Source organism: Falco naumanni, chromosome 10 (genome assembly GCF_017639655.2).
Source record: "Falco naumanni isolate bFalNau1 chromosome 10, bFalNau1.pat, whole genome shotgun sequence".
NCBI classification, from domain to species: Eukaryota; Metazoa; Chordata; class Aves; order Falconiformes; family Falconidae; genus Falco; species Falco naumanni.
In genome coordinates this window covers 19,346,592-19,364,691 of record NC_054063.1, presented here as the reverse complement: position 1 = coordinate 19,364,691, position 18,100 = coordinate 19,346,592, and the positions used below count along the sequence as shown (strand labels likewise).

The following is an 18,100-nucleotide window of genomic DNA, read 5'->3' as shown; positions in this document are numbered from 1 at the left end:
AGGGAGCTCCCTGTAAGCAAGGGCTGTACATGCAGAATCCCAGGGAGAGAAGCTCTACAGCCCGCCGAAACCCCCGCTGTGCTCCCAGGGGTGCAGCCAGCCAGACGCAGACCTGTAATAACACTTTGCTTTTATTAAAGTCCATCCAAAACCACGACAATAAATAAAAGAAATGCCAAAACCTGCCGTGTATGGTACAGGATAAGCACGAGGGGACGGTCCTGGCGACGGCTGCAGCCCAGAGCTCTGTTAGCCACCGATCAGCCCCCACCCCCAGAAGGGACAGGGACAGCAAGGTGAGTGCTGTGCCAAAGGTGCACTCCACCTCCCCAGACCAGACCCTTACAGAAAAAATGAGTAAAACCAGCACACCACTGGCTGAGGCAGTGCAGGGTGGGACGGTGTCACCTCCCAGGGACGTCACCTTGAGCAGGCGCTGTCCTGGGGCAGGAGGGGGCCTGCAGGCAACAGGGCTGCTGCTAGTTGCGGCGATAGAGGTGATCCCGGGTGGCCATGCTGACCTTCTGCTGGTAGTCCTCCATCTTGTCATGCAGCTTCTGATACAGCTGGGTGAGGGGCAGAGCAGGTGTCAGAAACGAGGGCTCCCACCCCATCCCACTCCCAGTTCCCATTTTCCTTCTCCTCAGGCAGGAGCAGGCATAGGGCACTTTGTGGTGCTCCCTGCCACCCTTCAGGCCCCTCCGCAGGGTGTTTACAAGCCCCCTTGCCCTTTTCCCTGCACAGCTGTACCTACCACAACGTTGTAGTGGTTGGTGGTGCTCTCCCGCAGCGCCTGGAGCAGCTGGTCGATGGCGGTGTAGGGCAGCCACACCATGGGGGACGTGGCGGACAGCGGGAACTGAGGGGAGAGGAACCCTTGCATCGTAATGTGCTTGTGGCAGAGACTCCTCACAGCCACGGCAAGGAAGAACTCTCAGCCACCATGTCCCGGCACCCACTTGTCCTACTGGTTCCACTAAGAGGTCCCCTCTCCCCTGGGGGGGGTTATCCACACCCCACTTCTGGAACCACCGTCACGCAAGTCACGTGCACGATACCCAAACCCCAAGCAGGATCCGCCCCAAGGAACAGTCCGCCACATCCCCACGCTGCAGGCGAGCTCACCTCGATTCCGAAGTACCGGTGCCCTTTGCCCAGCACAGCATCTACATATTCCAGGACCAAATCCACAGCCTCCTCCAGCAAATCGTAATTCAGATAGAGACGCAACAGCTCGGCAGCATCCACCGTCTGCAAGCAAAGAGGGAAACGTCAGCCAGGGAACATGCCCAGGAGCCATCACGATGCTGAGAGGAACCTGCTCTGAGCCTCAGTGACAGGCACAAAGCATCCAGCACAGATTCCTGGAGCTGGGAACAGGAAGGTAGGGCAAAGCTTGCAGCCAGGAGGTGCCTGACAAAGCAAAGGTGATGGGGCAGCTCTGGCACAGCTAGGGTTATTTGGCTGCAAGCAGTACGTGCTGAGCAGTGACCCTCTCCCTGTTCTCACCTTGTAGCTGTTAATGAGCCAGTTGGGCAGCGGTATCCCGTGAGCCAAGAGCTTGTTGATGACGCAGCGATGGTACAGGCTGTTCTGGGATGGGTACCGCTCCAAATAGGATGACAGCAGCCGCCAGGCTTCATCTGTGGCACTGCAAGGCAACATTTCCCCTTCAGAACCTGTGCCAGTAGCCCCTGCTACTGCCTGTGAGGCCATGGTGTGGCTCCAGGGGACCTGTACCACTGCTCGGGTTCAATGTCTGCGCTCGAGGCCCAGCCAAGTGGGGCGTGCCGAGTACAGCAGGCTGGGGAAAGCACGGAAGCATGGCTCTCCCAACATCCCAGTCCCACAGGTCTGCTTTAAGGGGGTTTTATGAACCCACGACCCTCTGGATTCCTGCAAGGCTTTAACGCTCATTCCCACACCAAGCAGCTCTGCTCTTCTGCCCCGCAGACAAGGACCTACCTGGACTCCTTGGTGGTAACCAGAGCGGAGAGCTCGTTTGCTGCCAGCCAGTCCCAGGCCTCTGCCTGCGCTGCCTCCCCTCCCAGCTGCAGCTTAATGCACCTGCAAGACAGAGCAGTGCAACAGAAGTGGGTGCCTTTAGAGTCCAGCCCTTTCACCCAGCCTCGCCACAGCTGCCAGCATCAAAGCCACCCCTCGCAGGACTATTCCTAAGCAACAGCTACGAATTAGCTGGCTTGGCAGGAATAGAAGGCTATTAAGAGCGATTTCTAAGCTGCTCTAGCTGCCAGGGAGGAATTAATAATGTCTCTGATGTTAGCAAGCTTTAGGGCCTGAGCTTGGGGGGCAAGAGCTGCCCTCTGTGCATCCAGCCTCAGGAACAGGTCGCAGCAGAGCTCCTGAATGACTCCACAGGCACAACGCATCCTCTGGAAGCGCAGAGAGGCAAAGGAGAAGAGGAATCCTGTGGTCAGAGATGAGGCGTGAGAGCAAATGGCAGCACAAAGATCAGACAGGAGAGCAAGCGCTCTGCCAACCGCTATTTGAAAGCTGCTCAGCAGCTTGAGCAAATCTGTCAACATCTCACTGTGATTGTCAGATGCCAGCTCTCCGAGACCAGGGAGCAATCTCTCCCCCATCCCCACCTGCTCAGCAAGGCTCCCTTATTCTTCCTTTTCAGGCATGAAGAGCAAGTTCCACCCCGAAACCACTACGCCAGCAGCTGCCGTGGCCGAGCACAGCCCTAGCAGCCACGGCGAGCAGACAGGTCGGGACAGCGCTGGCTTCTGACCCTGGGGAGCTGCAAGCTGCACCCTGCAAGCAGCACCTGTCTCCAGCTGCACGTCACCCAAGGCGGGGAGGAGAAGCTCGCCACGTACTTGAAAGTGAGTCCCTCAAAGATGGGCGTCAAGGGCAGCTTGAATGTTTGGCACAGAGTGATGGCAGTGTCAAAGAGGCCGGCCCGGACCAGGAGAGCAACCGTTTCCTCAGGTGTGGAGTTGCCTGCAGGGAAGCAGGGCCAGGTAAATGCCTCCCCCAATCACACACCAGTGCTTACTGGGGCCTGACCCCGTGCAATTCAGCAGCAGAGCTACAACAGCACCGTGACAACCACCCAGCGTAAAAACCCCTGCAGCAGTACTTCTCATCACATGGCTAGAGGCTTTCTTGGCCTCACGAGCACCTCCTGAGCCCAGGAGCCACCCATGGAGGGACTGCACAGAGCCACAGTGACGCATGGAGCTGTCCCTGATCAGGCACCAGCTGGAGGGATGCAGGCAGCAACATACAGCCCATAGCCAAGTGCTGCTGCTGTTTAGGGGACAGCCTTGTCACTGGCACAGCAGGCCTGTATCCAAGTGAACAAGGCATCAGCTCAGCTCTGCCAGCGCAGGCAGGAGGGGCAGTGGCAGGAGGAGAGATGAAACTGTGACACTTGGCTCCCTGCATCTCCAGTGTGCCCTCAAACGAGCTGTTCAATCCTTTCCCTGCAATCCCTTACTGGGAAGTCATCTCCTCCTGACACTTAAAGGGGAAAAATGTGTACATGTTGTATAACTTGTATCAGAGTGGCAGAACATACCTAAAAGGGCCAGGGTGGGAGAGTTGCAGCTTTCTGTTCCCCAACAAGGAACCATTTTGATAAGCTAATGCTGTGTCACGAAGCTGCATCATCCAGGACAATAATTAAAGTCTTGCAGTAACTGTTTTTTCTAGGGCTTTCTAATTCTGCTTCTTCTGGGGGAATTTCCAGCAAGACAAAAAGATGTCTTTTTGTCCCAACACACGAGCTTAACCCCAGCCCCAGGCTGCAGACCACTACTAGAGCTCAGCAAAGCCAAAAAATGGTCGAAACCTTAAAACTGGTTCCCTTGATCTGCCTCTCCAAAGCTGCCGAACTTGGTGGTGAGATTTCATGCTAGGGAGAACCGAACAGTCCCTGCCAGCTCCTGGGTTTGTCTCTGGGTCAGAACAAAATTGCTGCTTCCTCTTCTGAGCTGCAACTGAAAGCGCCATAACTAGCAAAAACCTCAGGGGAAGTGAGAGGCGGCTGCACTGTGTCTCTCTTACCTGCCACAGCTGCTGTTGACAGGTCATGCTGCACCAGAGTCAGCCGGATCCGGGCCAACACACACTCCTTCTCCAAATCCTCCAGCTCAAGAATCTCAATTTGTCGAGTTGCTGTAACAGATGGACACAAAGGGCTCTTTGGGCATCATGCAAAATACCTACACCCCTCTGCCCTCCTAAGAGGAGTTGTATCACAGAAAGCACCAAAGGAGGGGTCAGGTTCTGCTGCCCCTTCCACGCCACCTTGAACTGTGCCTATCTCCTTGTTAAAAACCTCCCACTCCTCTATTAGAGATGTTACCTAACGCTGGGTAGCAGCTGCTGCTCTGACTACCCGGCATATGCCACAAAAGAGCTCATTCAGAAGTAATTGCTTTAAAAATACCTGACCTTAAATTTCTGTACTGTTATGCTGAGGATTTCAAGTCTAACCTGACCCCATCATCCTGTGCTTTGGTAGACACAGGCAGAGCAGAGACCTTCCCAGCAAGCAGGGTTGCCAAAAGCACAAGTAACAAAAGTCTTGAACAACTAGAAATTGCCTCACAAAGGTGTGGGGTTTTTTTTTTTTTTTTAATTACAAGTTATTTCCACTGAAAGCAAAAGTGCTGACAAAACATCAAACTGCAGAGGAGTGTGCACAAAAGCTCCAGGGGGAATAGCTGTTACATGGCAGCATATTGCAACACTGGGAGAGTTACACTACCTTACAACCCCCCAAATTACTGAACTGACAGAGGCAAGAGCTGCACTGAGCCATCTCCTAGCTCACACGGGAGCAGCAGAGCTCTGAGGCCAGGGCAGAGGCTGTGGAAACCCAAGAGACACTAGAAGTACCAGGACTAGGCGCTTACTTGGAACAGCCGTGCACTCCCCATCGTAGCTTCTCTTCGGGGATGCTCCAGGGCGTTCATACTTGCAGGAAAAAGCAGAAAGAGGGTTCATGCCCACCTGGTTTCCAAAGGACAAGTTGCCTTAACACATTACAGCCCCAACACCAGCTCTCCATTTCAAGCCTTGATTTGAATCAGAAAAGCCATTACAACCCACTTGGCAGTTCAGGTTACATTTATCTCTGGCTATCAGAAACACGGCACAGCGCTAGCTGATCAGGCTACAGCCACCACCTCCCCGCAAACAGATTTGAAACACAAACCATGTTACAGCAATTCTCTTTTTCACTGGTATTCTGGCTGTTCAGATTCCCCCAAAAAATTCACTACTCCTTCAACAAAAGGTGATATATTCCCACATATATCCACCAGCCCCCTCCCAAAAGCTGTCCTGCTTCCACCCTGCTCCAGAGAGGGTCAATGAGACAAGGCTGGCAGACAGGACTGACGTCTCCATTGAGTGGGGCGAGACAATTCTGCACAAGCTGGCCAAGAAGATGAGAGCAGCAGATTAAGGCGACCAATGCCTCTGTTCATATCGGAAAGGACTTTGGAAGCTCTTTCCCAGATGTACACCTCTAAGTGCCCCCACAGTCAATAGCTCAGGTCAGAGGCTTCGTAGTAAGCTCAGCGTTTCCTACCACAGCTCCAGAAGCTGGCTGCACTATCCAGGCGTACTCTGGGCGGATCAGCCGTAAGCAGTTAATAGCAGCGAGGAAACAGTTTCCTTGTTTCTGGAGCCCTCTGAGCGTCCGCACCTCCCTGCCCAGGCGCATGCCGTATTCAAACATCACTGTTCCAGCTGAGGAGAGAAGGGGAACACATCGGCCAAAAGCCAGGCAGGCCACCCCGCAGCGGGAGGTGAGGCAGCGTCCCAGGCCAGGCGGGCTGTTACAACGTGTCCACCCCGAGCCTTACCCTTGCGGTAGTTGTGGCGGTAAATGTGGAAAGCGTACAGCAGCTCGTAGTAATTGTGGGTCATCAGGTCCACCGCTCGAGCATGTGATTCGATGATCCCCACGACCTGCAGCATACAGAAGCTCCAGTGGGTCGACAATCCCTTTAAACAGAGCGGTTGTGCCCTGCTGCTTCCCAGCGCAGGCAGATTACCTCGTTATGAAGGTTCACATAGGGGAACTCCACCAGGTCCTGGAGCTGGGAGCGCTCACAGAGAACTACCACTAGCTGGCGCAGACAGTCCAGCTGCCTGTGGAGAGAAGCGCAACCGCTCTGGAGAAGCGGGAACAAACCCATCTCCAGGATGCAGGCTTTAAGCCAGGAACGCGCTGCTTTGCAATAAGCTCCGTGGGTTTGGTTTTTTTTCTCTGGATTAGAACCAAGAAGTCGCTTCAGACTTCTCCTCTGCTGGGAAGTGAGACCCTGGTCAGGAGAGATCCTCTGCAAAGGTCTCTCAGGAGGGCAGTCTACCTCCCTCAGCTGTATTTGGTAAGATTTTCCTTCAGCCTCAATTAAAATGCATTCCTGCTTCTCCTCTAAACATCTATTCCAGCTCACCACATCCTCCTCTGCTAGGGTGAAGCTTCCTCTACCCAGGTCACCTCCCACATGGTACTCATACTGAAAATTCAACCCCAAGTCTTTTCTTTATTAAACTGACAGGACTCCTAAAGCTTTTCAACATACAATGCCGCATGTGAACCTTTAGCCATTCTTCTGGCTCCTCCCTGAATCAACTTCCCCCCCAGTTTCTTCCTTTGAGCTAGTGCCAGTGCCAGCTGTCCTTACAAAAATGAAGTATGCTTCATCAAACACACCTTTACACATACTAAACAATACCTCCTAACACAGCAGCCACGTTCTACCCTAAAGCGTCATCTTCCTTTCAGTTTGATGGAAAAATTGGTACAAGGACCTCAGAGACAAGTGAACACGAAGGCATAAAACTGTCACCTACCTGCTGGGATCTGGGTTTTGTGTTAAGGCTACATATGCTTCACTGTTGTGTCCCAAATCCAAGTGATGTTTGAAGATGCAAGTTCTCAAAGTAGCCTGAAAACACCAAAGAGCACAAACCAACATGTTTTGAGTTATAAAACTCAAGAAAGGAATTCCTGTGTAAGCTCCCCAAGAGAACATCTTGATGCAAAAAAGTGACCTGTACCTGACTTCTCCAGTCATCTGCTGATTCCATGATAGCCAAGGTAGCCAGCTGGATGACCAGCTCCGGTAAACCCACCATGTCCAACAAACGCAGAACCTGGAGAAGACAATACTCTAGTGCTGGCCACAGCAGTACTGAAGAACGGGTCAAGCTAGTGAGAGTTTGTTTGTTTGTTTTTTTTTTAAAGAGCTACTCCTGCCCCTACTAACCATAAGAGCAGTTTAAAAAAATTTACCAATGTTTCTAAGCAACTAGACTGGAAACAGGAAAGATTTGGTAAGTTGCAGAGATCTGAACCCCAGCACAACAGGTCCAGGCTATGGGCTTTTCTGGAGGATTCATCTCTGCACATATCAGTTTTCTGAAACATTTTAGCACTGACAGTTACAGTAAACCCCTACAACAGTGAGGTAAACTATTCTGTTCCCAAGCACACATGCACCTGTATTAGTGAGAGAAGTTCCCTCTCCAAGGGCACCTGACAACTCCTTGTGCTTTACGGAGTTTAAAATCAGGGAATTCCTTACAATGAGCCTAGGTCTAAGCTCGCAGCCTGTCTTAACCATGGTATTACGCAAGAAGAAAGATCTTATCTCAATTTAAAGACATTATTCGTGATTTGCCTCAAAGCTTAATAACCTTGCCCTTAAGCAGCACCTTACATCTAGCCTGGACGTGTCTGGCTTCTGTCTCCAGCAGCTGGATCTCACCCTGCCTTTTTCTGCTGGATAATAAAGTCCTCTGCTATTAGAAAACTAATAGGTGGAAAGTACCTAGCTTTCACACTGTAGTCACCTCATCAGCAGCCCTCAAGGAAAGTAAACTGACTACACCGAGATTTCACCTCCCCCCAAAAAAACCCATGTTTTCTGAGCCTCAAGTCACTTCTCTGAAAGCTGGGGACCAAGCAGGAATTCTCTTTCCAAGCAGTATCTGTGTGGAACAACTTGGTGCCAGTTTACTTGGCCAGGAGCATGTAGGGGGCTGGCTCAGCTGTACCTTGTTGTAGTACTGCAGGCGTGGAGTGGAGACCACCTCACCCTCCTCAGGCTGGATTAGCCTGTCCAAGAACTCTTCTCTTCCCACCTCTGATGCAGCTTGGCAGAAACAGTCCAAAGCCTAGAAGCAGACCAGAAAACAGCTTGTGTGCTCCCTTGCGGGACTGACCAGCCCTGCTGTACCAGCAAGAGGACAGTGCTACTTGTTTTAGCTCCAGTGTACTGGTCCTGCTGGCCTCAAGCTAACGAGAACTTTCCCAAGAGCAGATCCCGCTGCCCAGCTCCAACCCCATTCTTTGCCCAAAGGAAGCAGACCTCAAGGATGTTTCCTGACTCACCCCAGCAGAAACAGGGCTGGCCCTACTTGTGCACCTCCTCCCTCCCAAAGGAAAATGCCCCAGACCCCTGAGGTAGGCAGCATCAGAGGAGACAAGGGCCTTACCTTGTGTCCCTCACCCATGACAAGGTAGCACCTGCCCATCATGAAGCAGCAGGAGCCCATGTTCACGTGGCACCATGGCTGCAGCAGGCGGATGTATTCCTACAGGAGAGGAGGAAGAGGAGTTTTGATTCAGGTCAGCACTCGCTCATGACCTGCAGGCACCCAGTACCAGAGGAAGGGTTAGGTCTCTAATGCCAAAGTGCTGCTTTGGTGGCCCCTTTAGCTGTGGTGCTCGCATAAATCCTGCTCTACCAGATCGAGGGCTGGTTTCCCCAGCCTAAAAGTCCCTTCTGCGCACAGGTGGGGGGACATCCCTCACATGCTCCCAGGGAACAACCTGCTTTGAATAGCTCCAGTATCTGTACAAAGGACCTCAGAATCAGCACCCAATATCCCCAAAAATCCAACACAACGCTCTCCACAACCGCTGCAAACTTGCTGCCGGGAACTGCAAAGGAAACATTACCCTGGTGTGCACAGAGCACAACGGGAGCATGCATGTTGTGAAGGCAGCGGGAGAACAGGCAAAGCAGGCATTAGAAGAGCAGTATCTGTGCAGCAGGGCAGGGGAGGGTGAGCAGCCAGGGAAGACCATGGATAGCAGCAATAAACTGACAGGGATGGGGTGGAGTGCTGATAGCACCGAGGATACACCACAAATAAAGCCACAACACAGACACTGGCCAGCGTGAAACAACACAACTGGCCCTATGCCTGCTCCGTCAGGATAATATAAGGGCTGCAAAGTGTCATCACCTATCAATAAGCAGCTAGGAAGCATGACAAAACCTCAAAAGTTGGCATCCCTCGTGCCTGGGAGAGCAGCGTATGCTATTCATACTTGGAGAAGCAGAGATGTCCCACTAGCAGGACTCTGGGACTCAGCAGGGAGGCAGGCGGAGAAGCCAGGACCTGGCGGTAAAGCCAAGGTCTCACTGGACGACCTGCATCTTTGCATGTGCATAAATCACCGGCACATATGCCCCATCTACCCCAGCCATGCGTTCACTAAAAGCCACGTGGCAACGCATCCTTCTGAGCCCGGATTCACTGTTCTGATTAGCCAGCTACAACAGATAAATCCCACCCCAGGCTTACTCAACAGCTTGTCATACAGAATAAGTAACAAGGAGAGGTCTGGCCCTCATCCCAGGCCAGTGCTTTGGTCACTAGACCTTCTCTGTGCCCGCCTGTTACTCGCAGGGTGCTTCCTGTATCTCCACCTCTATGTGGGTCACCGTACTCGTGCTCGAGGCAAATCCAGTGTGAGCTCCCTGAGGTCAATGCACTTAATCCAAGTTTACGTGACTGACTGGGATCAGTAAGCGTAACAGAAGGTAGCGGGGAGGAGGAAGAGCCTGCCCCTGCAGATATAAAAGTCTCTTGTACCTCCTTGAGGCAGGACACAAGTGAGGCGAAAGCAATGCAAGGAAATTCAAAGCATGCTCGTGCCATGAGAGTGCACACATGCCAGGAGGTACAACGATGCTGCCCAAACCATCCCAGCATTTCCTGGCTCAAAAGCTCTGCAGATTTGACATTCTTCTCGGAAGCAACACGAACACAAAAGACAGCAATTTAGCCCCCAGGTGTAAGGGACTGTGAGAATAAAAGGATCTGCTAAGCACAGGAAAAAACATGTCATTAATAACAGCCTGCCTAGCCCTGCATGCCTCAAGGACTGCCATCAGTCAGGGTATGAAGCGTGTCACATGGCACTGCAGACAAGAAACCACGCGGTTCAGAACTAGAGCACAAGCAGCTACAACTACCAAGCCCTTGAAGAGCATGGGAAGACAGTGGAGAAACAGCTGAAATACAGCAGTCTACGGAGACACCTAAAAAAAAAGTAGTTCACTCGTCTTGCTGCCAAGATGTTGGGAGCACAGCCAGGGATGGGAAGGTGACAGATGTTTCTTACTCTGTTTTTTACCAGTAAGGACATTTAAGAAATAAATAAGCCCTCCTGAAGCATTATTTCAGCTGCTGGGTTGAAGACAGCCTCCTGAACCCCACTCCCGTCGGGCAATCTGTTTGCAATGGTACCACACGAAAGGCTACGGGTAGATCAGCAGCTAGCAAGCTGCTGGATTATGGGCTTGCTGTGATATTTAAACAAGCTCTGCAAAGATGTTTCTTGCATGCAGTATCACGCTGTCAGACAAGCCCTGGGAGACTGAACTCCTCCACGAAAAGGGTATATAATAATCCTGAGCACTTATGCCTGGATTTTCTTGAAAACAGATGAAAGAGGAAATGCATAAAACAACCACCTGAAATCATTCCCCAGCAAACTGTCTGTGTCATTTTCTAGGTACGAGATATTTAGCAAAAAGCCCTTCTGTTAGCAGAGGCAGACACCACAGGGAACAAGACAGATGCATGAGGAAGATGGAAGATATTTGCTACCTTACAGTTTGTTCACCGCACCGACACTGTGATAGTTACACGAGAGATTTCTATCAATTACCCAGCAGAATCCTTCCTTGCTCTATGTTTCATCTGCAGGACAAACCTCCAGCCCATCATCTCCAAAAGGGAGACGTGAGAGCAGAGTATTTGGGAAGATTAGCTCGTGTCTGAGCTCAAGAGAGCAATGACTAGCAGAAAGCAAAACAAACTCCAGCAACTAGAAAGATGATGTTTTGGGGAGCTTTTTCTAAGCAGATATAAGGCAGCTGTGCAGAGAGCTCACACTGCGTCACACCTCTGCACTGGCCAAAGCGCAGAGCTGCTTCTGAAAGAAACCCACGCCTGGAAAGACAGTGTTTGCTATTGCACCCGCTCCTGCTCTTCCCCCTTCAGCCCCTGTGAGAGAGACGGCACAAAGCACTCACCTGCAGCTGGGTGTACTGACAGCTCCCCATCAGGCACTCAGGGAAGAGGAAGCTGGGATTGCTGGGCCATCTGAGCGGCAGTTAAGGAACATGGGACAATCCAGCCCCAGGAGCGCACAGAACTAGTCTGAAAGTCAGCATGCCTCTTGCACTCAGTTTGTGGGGGGAAAGGAGAGAAGATTAAGCTGCTCTTTATACAAGTCATTATTCTGTAATAAGATTTATCCATATTAGAACAAAACCATTAGTACATCTAATCCACAACTACCCAAATCTTGTTACTCTTCCAAATCTCACAGCACCGCACCTTGCCAAGTCAAGTTGCTAGAGCTCAAGGGCTTAAAGTCAAAAACTCAAATCCTTTCTTGTGCACCGGAACAGGACTGATTCTGTGAAATCTTAAAATACCTGCAAATCCCATTAATGCTAACAAGTCACTTGTTCCAGAGACTTGCCTTTGAAATGTGGGCGTGGAAAGCACTGATTTTGGAGTTGTATGAGGCTTGGTGGCGGAGGTGGCCAACTTACAGCCCCCAAGCACTCTGCAGCCCACCACCCTACTGCCTCCACTACTCCTCCCACAGACCCACCTCCCAGCCTCCAGATGCACGGAAGCTCCGTATCAGGATCTCACACAACTCGCGCAGGGGCTCTGGCACTGCCATGCCGTACAGAAACTCCTCCTGATTCCAGCCCGGCAAGAGTGAGCACCTCGCAGCCGGTTTACAGTCAAGGATACAGAAGCGGCAAAAAGTCAGTCACTATTGCGGTAATGAGATGGGGCCAGTTCAGGCTTGTTTCAGCTAAAGAGGTGTTCGATTGTAAGAAGAGTCGAGATATAATGTGCTTTCTGGCCACTTCCTGGAAGAACAGCTCCACAATTGTTTGAGGGCTGGATACTAAAAATGTAAGTTAAAGAAACACTGAGAAGAGGGCCCGCAGCAGACATCCCAGGCTTTCTACATCGTGCTGTGCTCATCAGCCCAAACATCACAGATTAAGACAGAGCAAAACAATAAGCACGTTCAATACTCAGACTTGTTGGTTTTGGATTTCTCTTGCCGTCTGGTTAAGTCAGAGGGAGTAGCAGGAGATCAAAGAGCCACATACTGCAATGTTTATTAACCACAACTCAATTACAACAGACAAAAAAGGGTTGTGCTCGCTCTCCAGTTGTGCTATTCGCAACACAGCTGCAGCTTTCCAGCGCGACCAAGTGTTGTGCAGGGCAGGGCTGAGGGAGTGCTGATTTGGCTATCTGTTCAAATGCCTCCATCCTCGTTCCAGCACCCTCAGCAGTCCAATCTCCCATTAGCTAACTGTTCTCAACGCCTCTCCCCAAGCTGCCATCTCCTTTCAATCTTTCCTACGTTTCACATATTTTTCCTGCAGCACAGCAGCCAAACAGGACTTTCCTCACGAGCCGGCCAAGAAATAACCCACGACACTGGCACAGACAAAGGATGTTTTCAGTTTTGCTTTCATGTGCTGACATTTACATCGAGGCAATTGCCTCCTGAACCAAGACTCTCATTCAGGGAGAGTTCGGACTCCAAAGACTGCAGTGTGCTTACAAAGAGCACAAATGCCCCAGGCCTGTAAGCCAGTGGAGGAAATTCTTCTCCAGCTCACAGCCCTGCACACGTGGCACTGCTGCCTGTTTGTCACCAATTTTCTCAGCTCCCTCCGAAGTGTCTTAGGCTCAAAGTGCAGACTACTTACAGCAGCCTCTTATTACCTCTGCATTTTCTCCCCTATCCTGCTCACCACCTCCCTCCCTAACTGCTTCAAGGTACACATCCTCCTAATTACATATTCTATATCCTAAATATACGTACTCCCCCACTGGGATTTCTCCTCCATGACAGTAACCCAAAGCATATGTCTTTGCAGCAAGACTTTTAAAATGCAAACGAATTATCAGCTGCAATTTTCCCCTTGAGGCGCCGGCTGTGAACAACATTCAGTCTCAACTGCAAAGGGCTGGAAGCACAAGTATGTTTTGGGGAAGTATTGCTACATTCTCTCCTTTCCCTGAGCTGCTGCTCCTGCTTACTGTGGGATAAAGGCTGGCGAGCAGGACAGAGCTGGTCTGACCCACTACAGCCGCTGTAACGTAGGTGAGCGAGAGGTGAGCTTGGCTGACATTGCCAGGGTCAGCATTAATAATGCTTGGCTGAGCAAGGCCTTCCCATCCTCCTCAAGTTGAGGATAAGATCCACATCTCTGGTCCCAGTCCAATGCTACAAGATCCTTTGTTGTTTTTTGGTGGACGGCATGACAAACATCTCCACCTAAAGTGGGGTCATTCAACCACGCATTCCATTAGCTCACTGCAGGAAGCATTTCCCTCGGGTGGCAAAGACAGAGTGCCAGAGGTATAAATAACACAAACACCGAGAGCTGATGAACTGTGGACATCTTACCTAGTTTATGGGGCGTTAGAACAGTGGTGTCTGCTAACTCCAACACAGATAGATGCTGCAGATTAGATTCCCTAGAGAAGAAAAAAAGCCATCAGTGAAGAGGCAACAAAACGCCTCCTGCTTTAATTGCGCTCATTGTTCAACTCAAATGACTCCTACTGCCAAAAAAGGCAACAGTGCACAGAACAGCAAGACCTCACACGGCAGAATTAGCACAAGGCAAGGAGTCAGCTCAAAACGTGGAAGAAAAAAAAACAACCATCCCCAGCACAACCTGACTGCTAGAGTGATACTCCCACAGCAGCCACCAGCTTTTCACATCAGGAAGGGCATTTCAGGTGGATTTAGCAGGAGCCTACAATCAAAGACAGAAGGGGCACAGTATCAGTATAGAGACTTACAGTGTGTCAACGGGGACATCTGATGCCAGGCACTGGCTCGCCCACTTAATCAGGTAGTAGGAGAGCAGCAGGGGAGAGGTGCGGTGCAGCAGGTCCTGCTGAGACTGGAACAGCTGTCCCCCTCCCAGAACCATCTGCAAGCAAACCAGAGGTTGGCACACTGAGAGACCAAGCCCAGAGCCATGGCAGTACAAGGGCAACCACTGAGGTTTATATCAAGCCCAGCTCGTCCCTCCTGCAAACACCAAGGTGCTCAATAGCCCGGCAGTTCACTCAGCCCACCCAGGAGACCAGTATGACTCTTGCATGTACCAGAATAACCTGGTCATAAATTAGTGTCACCTCAGACCAAGGGGCAACTCAACTATTCTGGTGGCCCAGACCCCATGGGGAAAGTTTAACAAGCAAAGCTATGTGCACACAGAGTTCTTCTGTCGCCTGTGAATACCCACACCTGCTAATGCCAGGGACACCAGCAAAAAGGTACTTTGCACTGCCGCAACAGTGTCACCAAGAGTGAAATCACGGCTTTGCTGCAGAGACCATCCCAGGGCCCAGCCTTGCATCCCTGTAGGCTCCAGCCAAGAACAGCGTGGCTAGGTGACACGGAAGAAAAAGCAATCCATGCCTGTGGAGGACACAACTGTGTCAAGGTGGCAAAGCAGTAGTTCATCATCAAACAAGCAGCAGGTCACATGCCCTGTGAGAGTCTGTGAGAGCCTGGCTCCAGAAGGGCACCTTGCAATGTGCTTTAAATGCTACCAGGGCAACCTTATCCGGGAAGAAGGGGATTTCTTTTCAACCAAGAAACTACTGCAGTAATATTTCCAAGCAAATAATATCGGTTTAAACAACACTCCTCTTGTCTGGGGACTGGTTCCACACCCCTGCGTCCAAACCATCAGCACCATCCCTCACATGGCCACAGAACGGACCCAGACCAGTCCCCACCATGACCACAAACACAGCTGCCATCGTGGTGGCTGTTTGCACTGGCTGGAGCAGCCTCCAAGAGGCTGAAACTACGGCCTCTGGGTAAACACTGCTGCCCTGACACAGAGGTGCTGCGTGCTGCATTGCCAGAAAACAAGGCTGCAGTCCTGTGCACGCTGGGCTGCGCAGCACCAGGGGAGGGATGGGGAACAGATGGGAAAACTACATGTTCAGGCAGTGTTGTTTCAGACGGGAGGCTGGAAACAATGCCGCCCTCCTGCAAAGTTTTGCTTCCTGGATGCTCATCGTGGAAAGAGGTTAGGGTGTGAGCACTGCTTTGCTTAGGATGACAAAAGCAGCTGGAGAAAGAGAACAGGCCTTGCCCAAGCCTCAGGCTAGTTCAAACAGCCTCCAGTGTTCTGTGGGAAGAGACAGTGCTCACAGCCTGGCACCACCAGAACCCAAGACCCAAAAGTTCAAAGAGCGTAGCAGTAGCTTCAAGGGCTGTACTCACAGGATCTCCAAGCCGGAGCAACAGCTGTTGGAGGATCAACAGGTCCCGACAGATCAGGAAACGGATGGTAGCAATCTTACACACCCCCCAGCAAACCACGCTGACAGCCGTACCGCTACCATACAGCTGGGTGAGGTTCATGCGCATAGCTAGATGATGAGCTGAAAGATAAAAATCACTGAGATAAGGGGAGGAACTAGACAGACAAGAACACTTGCTGAGACACTGCTTTCCCAGCCCAAACACACCGCTGTAGAGCTCTCACCTCTTTCCATGTCAGCGTCTGTCTCATAGTCCATTTCTCGGATGAGCACTCCAATGGCATGGATGGGGTTTCTGACCTCCTGCAGCTTGCTGTGTATATCCTCCATCACATTTTCCCTGCAAAGTGAAAAAGATAACAATAATGATAATCATCAGCAACATGAGATTTAAACTCAAGAGTGCTCCCTTTCCTCCCTTACTGATCCTCTCTGGAAGGCAGTGTATCTGATCAGCCTGGACATTCTTGATGGGAATCCTCTTCTGGCTTGGAGTTTTATTACAGCACCTGCAGGAACCAGTCTATTTATTCCGCCCCCCCAGGCTACCAGGAAATAACAGTCAGATAGCTGGCATTCCACTAATGATTTCAGGAGGTTAGCACAGTAACCACATGGTTTGACCAAGGCTCTGACCTCTACCTAGTGTCTGCAGGCACTTGCTTTCCACACTGCAATGATTACCTAACAGGAACTTGTTCCTCTTCTGCTATCTTACCTGAGAATCATGAACATTTCTTTTCTGGAGGACCCCAAGCAACAGCAAAGGGGTTCTGGATGGAAGACCCTGCTAACGTCACTGATACCCACGCTCCCCAACTCTAAGGAGACCTGGAAAAGTCTCCTGCAGCACAGGGAGAAGCCCGGACATCTCAAATGTGCTTTGATGCCAATCAAGGATGGCTCCAGGCAATCCCTGCTCAGCCATCACAGCCTCCCTGCAGGGGAGCTTCTGCAAAAACATCTCCTTACGTGTCATTAGCTATCAAGTCCTCCAGGATCTGCTCTGCAGCCTTTTCTGGAGGCTGGAGGCGGGAGCAAGCCATTTCCATTATGAATGCCATTTCCATGGAAATTGATTCTCCGATCAGTCGAAGGCACTGGACAAGACAGACAACATCACGAGACATCTCCAAATCTGTAATGAAAGAATCTAACTGTATATTTACAAGAGATTTCAAAGCAAAGGTGGGAGGGCCATTCAAAAACCAGTTAGTTCAGCTCCTACCAGCAAACAACTAGCAGCACATTGGTCTCAATCCTGCATGCCAAACTGCCCCTTCCCTGCTATGAGGCCAAATTAAAACTTAGAGGTTAACAAAGAAAGATTTGGGCTTTATATTTGGAAAGTAAAAACTACTGATGCAACAAGAAAACAATGAAATTTCCTCCAAGGGATTTTCTCCAGCCACAGGTTGAAAGGAAATAATTAGTGTGCCATAAGAGAAAAAAAAAACCCAGAGCAAACGGCTCAGACAACTTAGGTCTGCCAAGCAGAAAGCACTCTCCTTTCAGCAGCTATCTGTTTGCAGCACCACCTCTCACAGCTGCGAGAGGATTTTCACAGTCTTAGGAGTGATCTGAAAATTCAGTACTGAGGGTTCAAATCACTGCTTTGCAATGCAATCCTTCATGTATGCGTTTTGAAAATTAAGTTAGATTTTTTGAGAAGTCTGAAACAGACAGGGCAGGAACTGCTAGCTGCCCAAACCCAGCCCTCCAGCTTTCCTTCCCTCAGATCCAGAAATAGCTCAACCAAATGGATGACAAGTCTTCTTTATAAAAAATATAAAGATCACTCGAGCATGAAAGTAGAGCTTAGGTAACATTTTCCGTTGCCTTTTTCTTGTGAAACGTCATTCCACAGCCAGTAAAGCATAGAGGGCACTGTGGCGACAATAGTAACGACAGGTTTTGCACACTCTGGCATTTACTCCGCTGAGACAAGGAACAGCACGGTCCCTCTCCAGTGCTTACATGAAAACATTTATACAAAAACATTGCACTAAAAACTAAGTTTGCAGAACTGGGCAGCTGAGCCCAGCCACAAGTTTCCTTCTCATCTGTAATCTTCGAAAGGAGTTTACTCCATCAGCAAGACACAGAGATTGGGGAATTTCTCAAACAGAACCACTTGGACCGTGTCAGAGTAGGTCTTACAGCTCTCAGTGGGCATGGAAAAGCTGAGCAAGCACCCAGCCGAGATAATGGTGAGCAGGGTTCATATTGGTGGGGTCACCCACATGGTCAGAAACACTGCACCCCACTCTCCCCACCAGCACACTACCGGGCTCCAACCCAGATCTGCCCCACACAGAGCTGGCATGAAGAGGGCACCAGCTAACCGCAGCCTACACAGAGTGTTTATAAAGCTACAAGGGCAAAGGATCCACCAATGCAGGTCCTTACCATGGAGCAACACGCAGCCCCAAATCTGAGATGCTTCCTTTTTAAGTTA

The 18,100-nt window shown here is 50.7% G+C and overlaps 1 protein-coding gene across 3 annotated transcripts in view; it reads right to left on the bottom strand.

Moving 5' to 3' along the window:
• Positions 1 to 113: 113 nt before the first annotated feature.
• NUP160 (nucleoporin 160) overlaps positions 114 to 18,100 on the bottom strand; it is a 28,712-nt gene continuing 10,725 nt past the window's right edge. Inside the window, exons 14-35 of one of the 3 annotated variants that reach the window (XM_040609573.1) lie at positions 16,615 to 16,780; positions 15,867 to 15,982; positions 15,602 to 15,762; positions 14,155 to 14,288; positions 13,754 to 13,824; positions 12,067 to 12,226; positions 11,328 to 11,397; positions 8,491 to 8,589; positions 8,050 to 8,169; positions 7,051 to 7,146; positions 6,844 to 6,938; positions 6,039 to 6,135; positions 5,847 to 5,952; positions 5,570 to 5,730; positions 4,890 to 4,986; positions 4,036 to 4,146; positions 2,844 to 2,967; positions 1,966 to 2,067; positions 1,510 to 1,651; positions 1,126 to 1,251; positions 755 to 859; positions 114 to 566 (exon numbers count right to left, since the gene is read on the bottom strand). In XM_040609573.1, the coding sequence (XP_040465507.1) occupies positions 480 to 566; positions 755 to 859; positions 1,126 to 1,251; positions 1,510 to 1,651; positions 1,966 to 2,067; positions 2,844 to 2,967; positions 4,036 to 4,146; positions 4,890 to 4,986; positions 5,570 to 5,730; positions 5,847 to 5,952; positions 6,039 to 6,135; positions 6,844 to 6,938; positions 7,051 to 7,146; positions 8,050 to 8,169; positions 8,491 to 8,589; positions 11,328 to 11,397; positions 12,067 to 12,226; positions 13,754 to 13,824; positions 14,155 to 14,288; positions 15,602 to 15,762; positions 15,867 to 15,982; positions 16,615 to 16,780 (2,546 nt within the window). In that variant the 3' untranslated portion in view covers positions 114 to 479. The other 2 variants (XM_040609574.1, XM_040609575.1) reach the window with 2 other exon arrangements.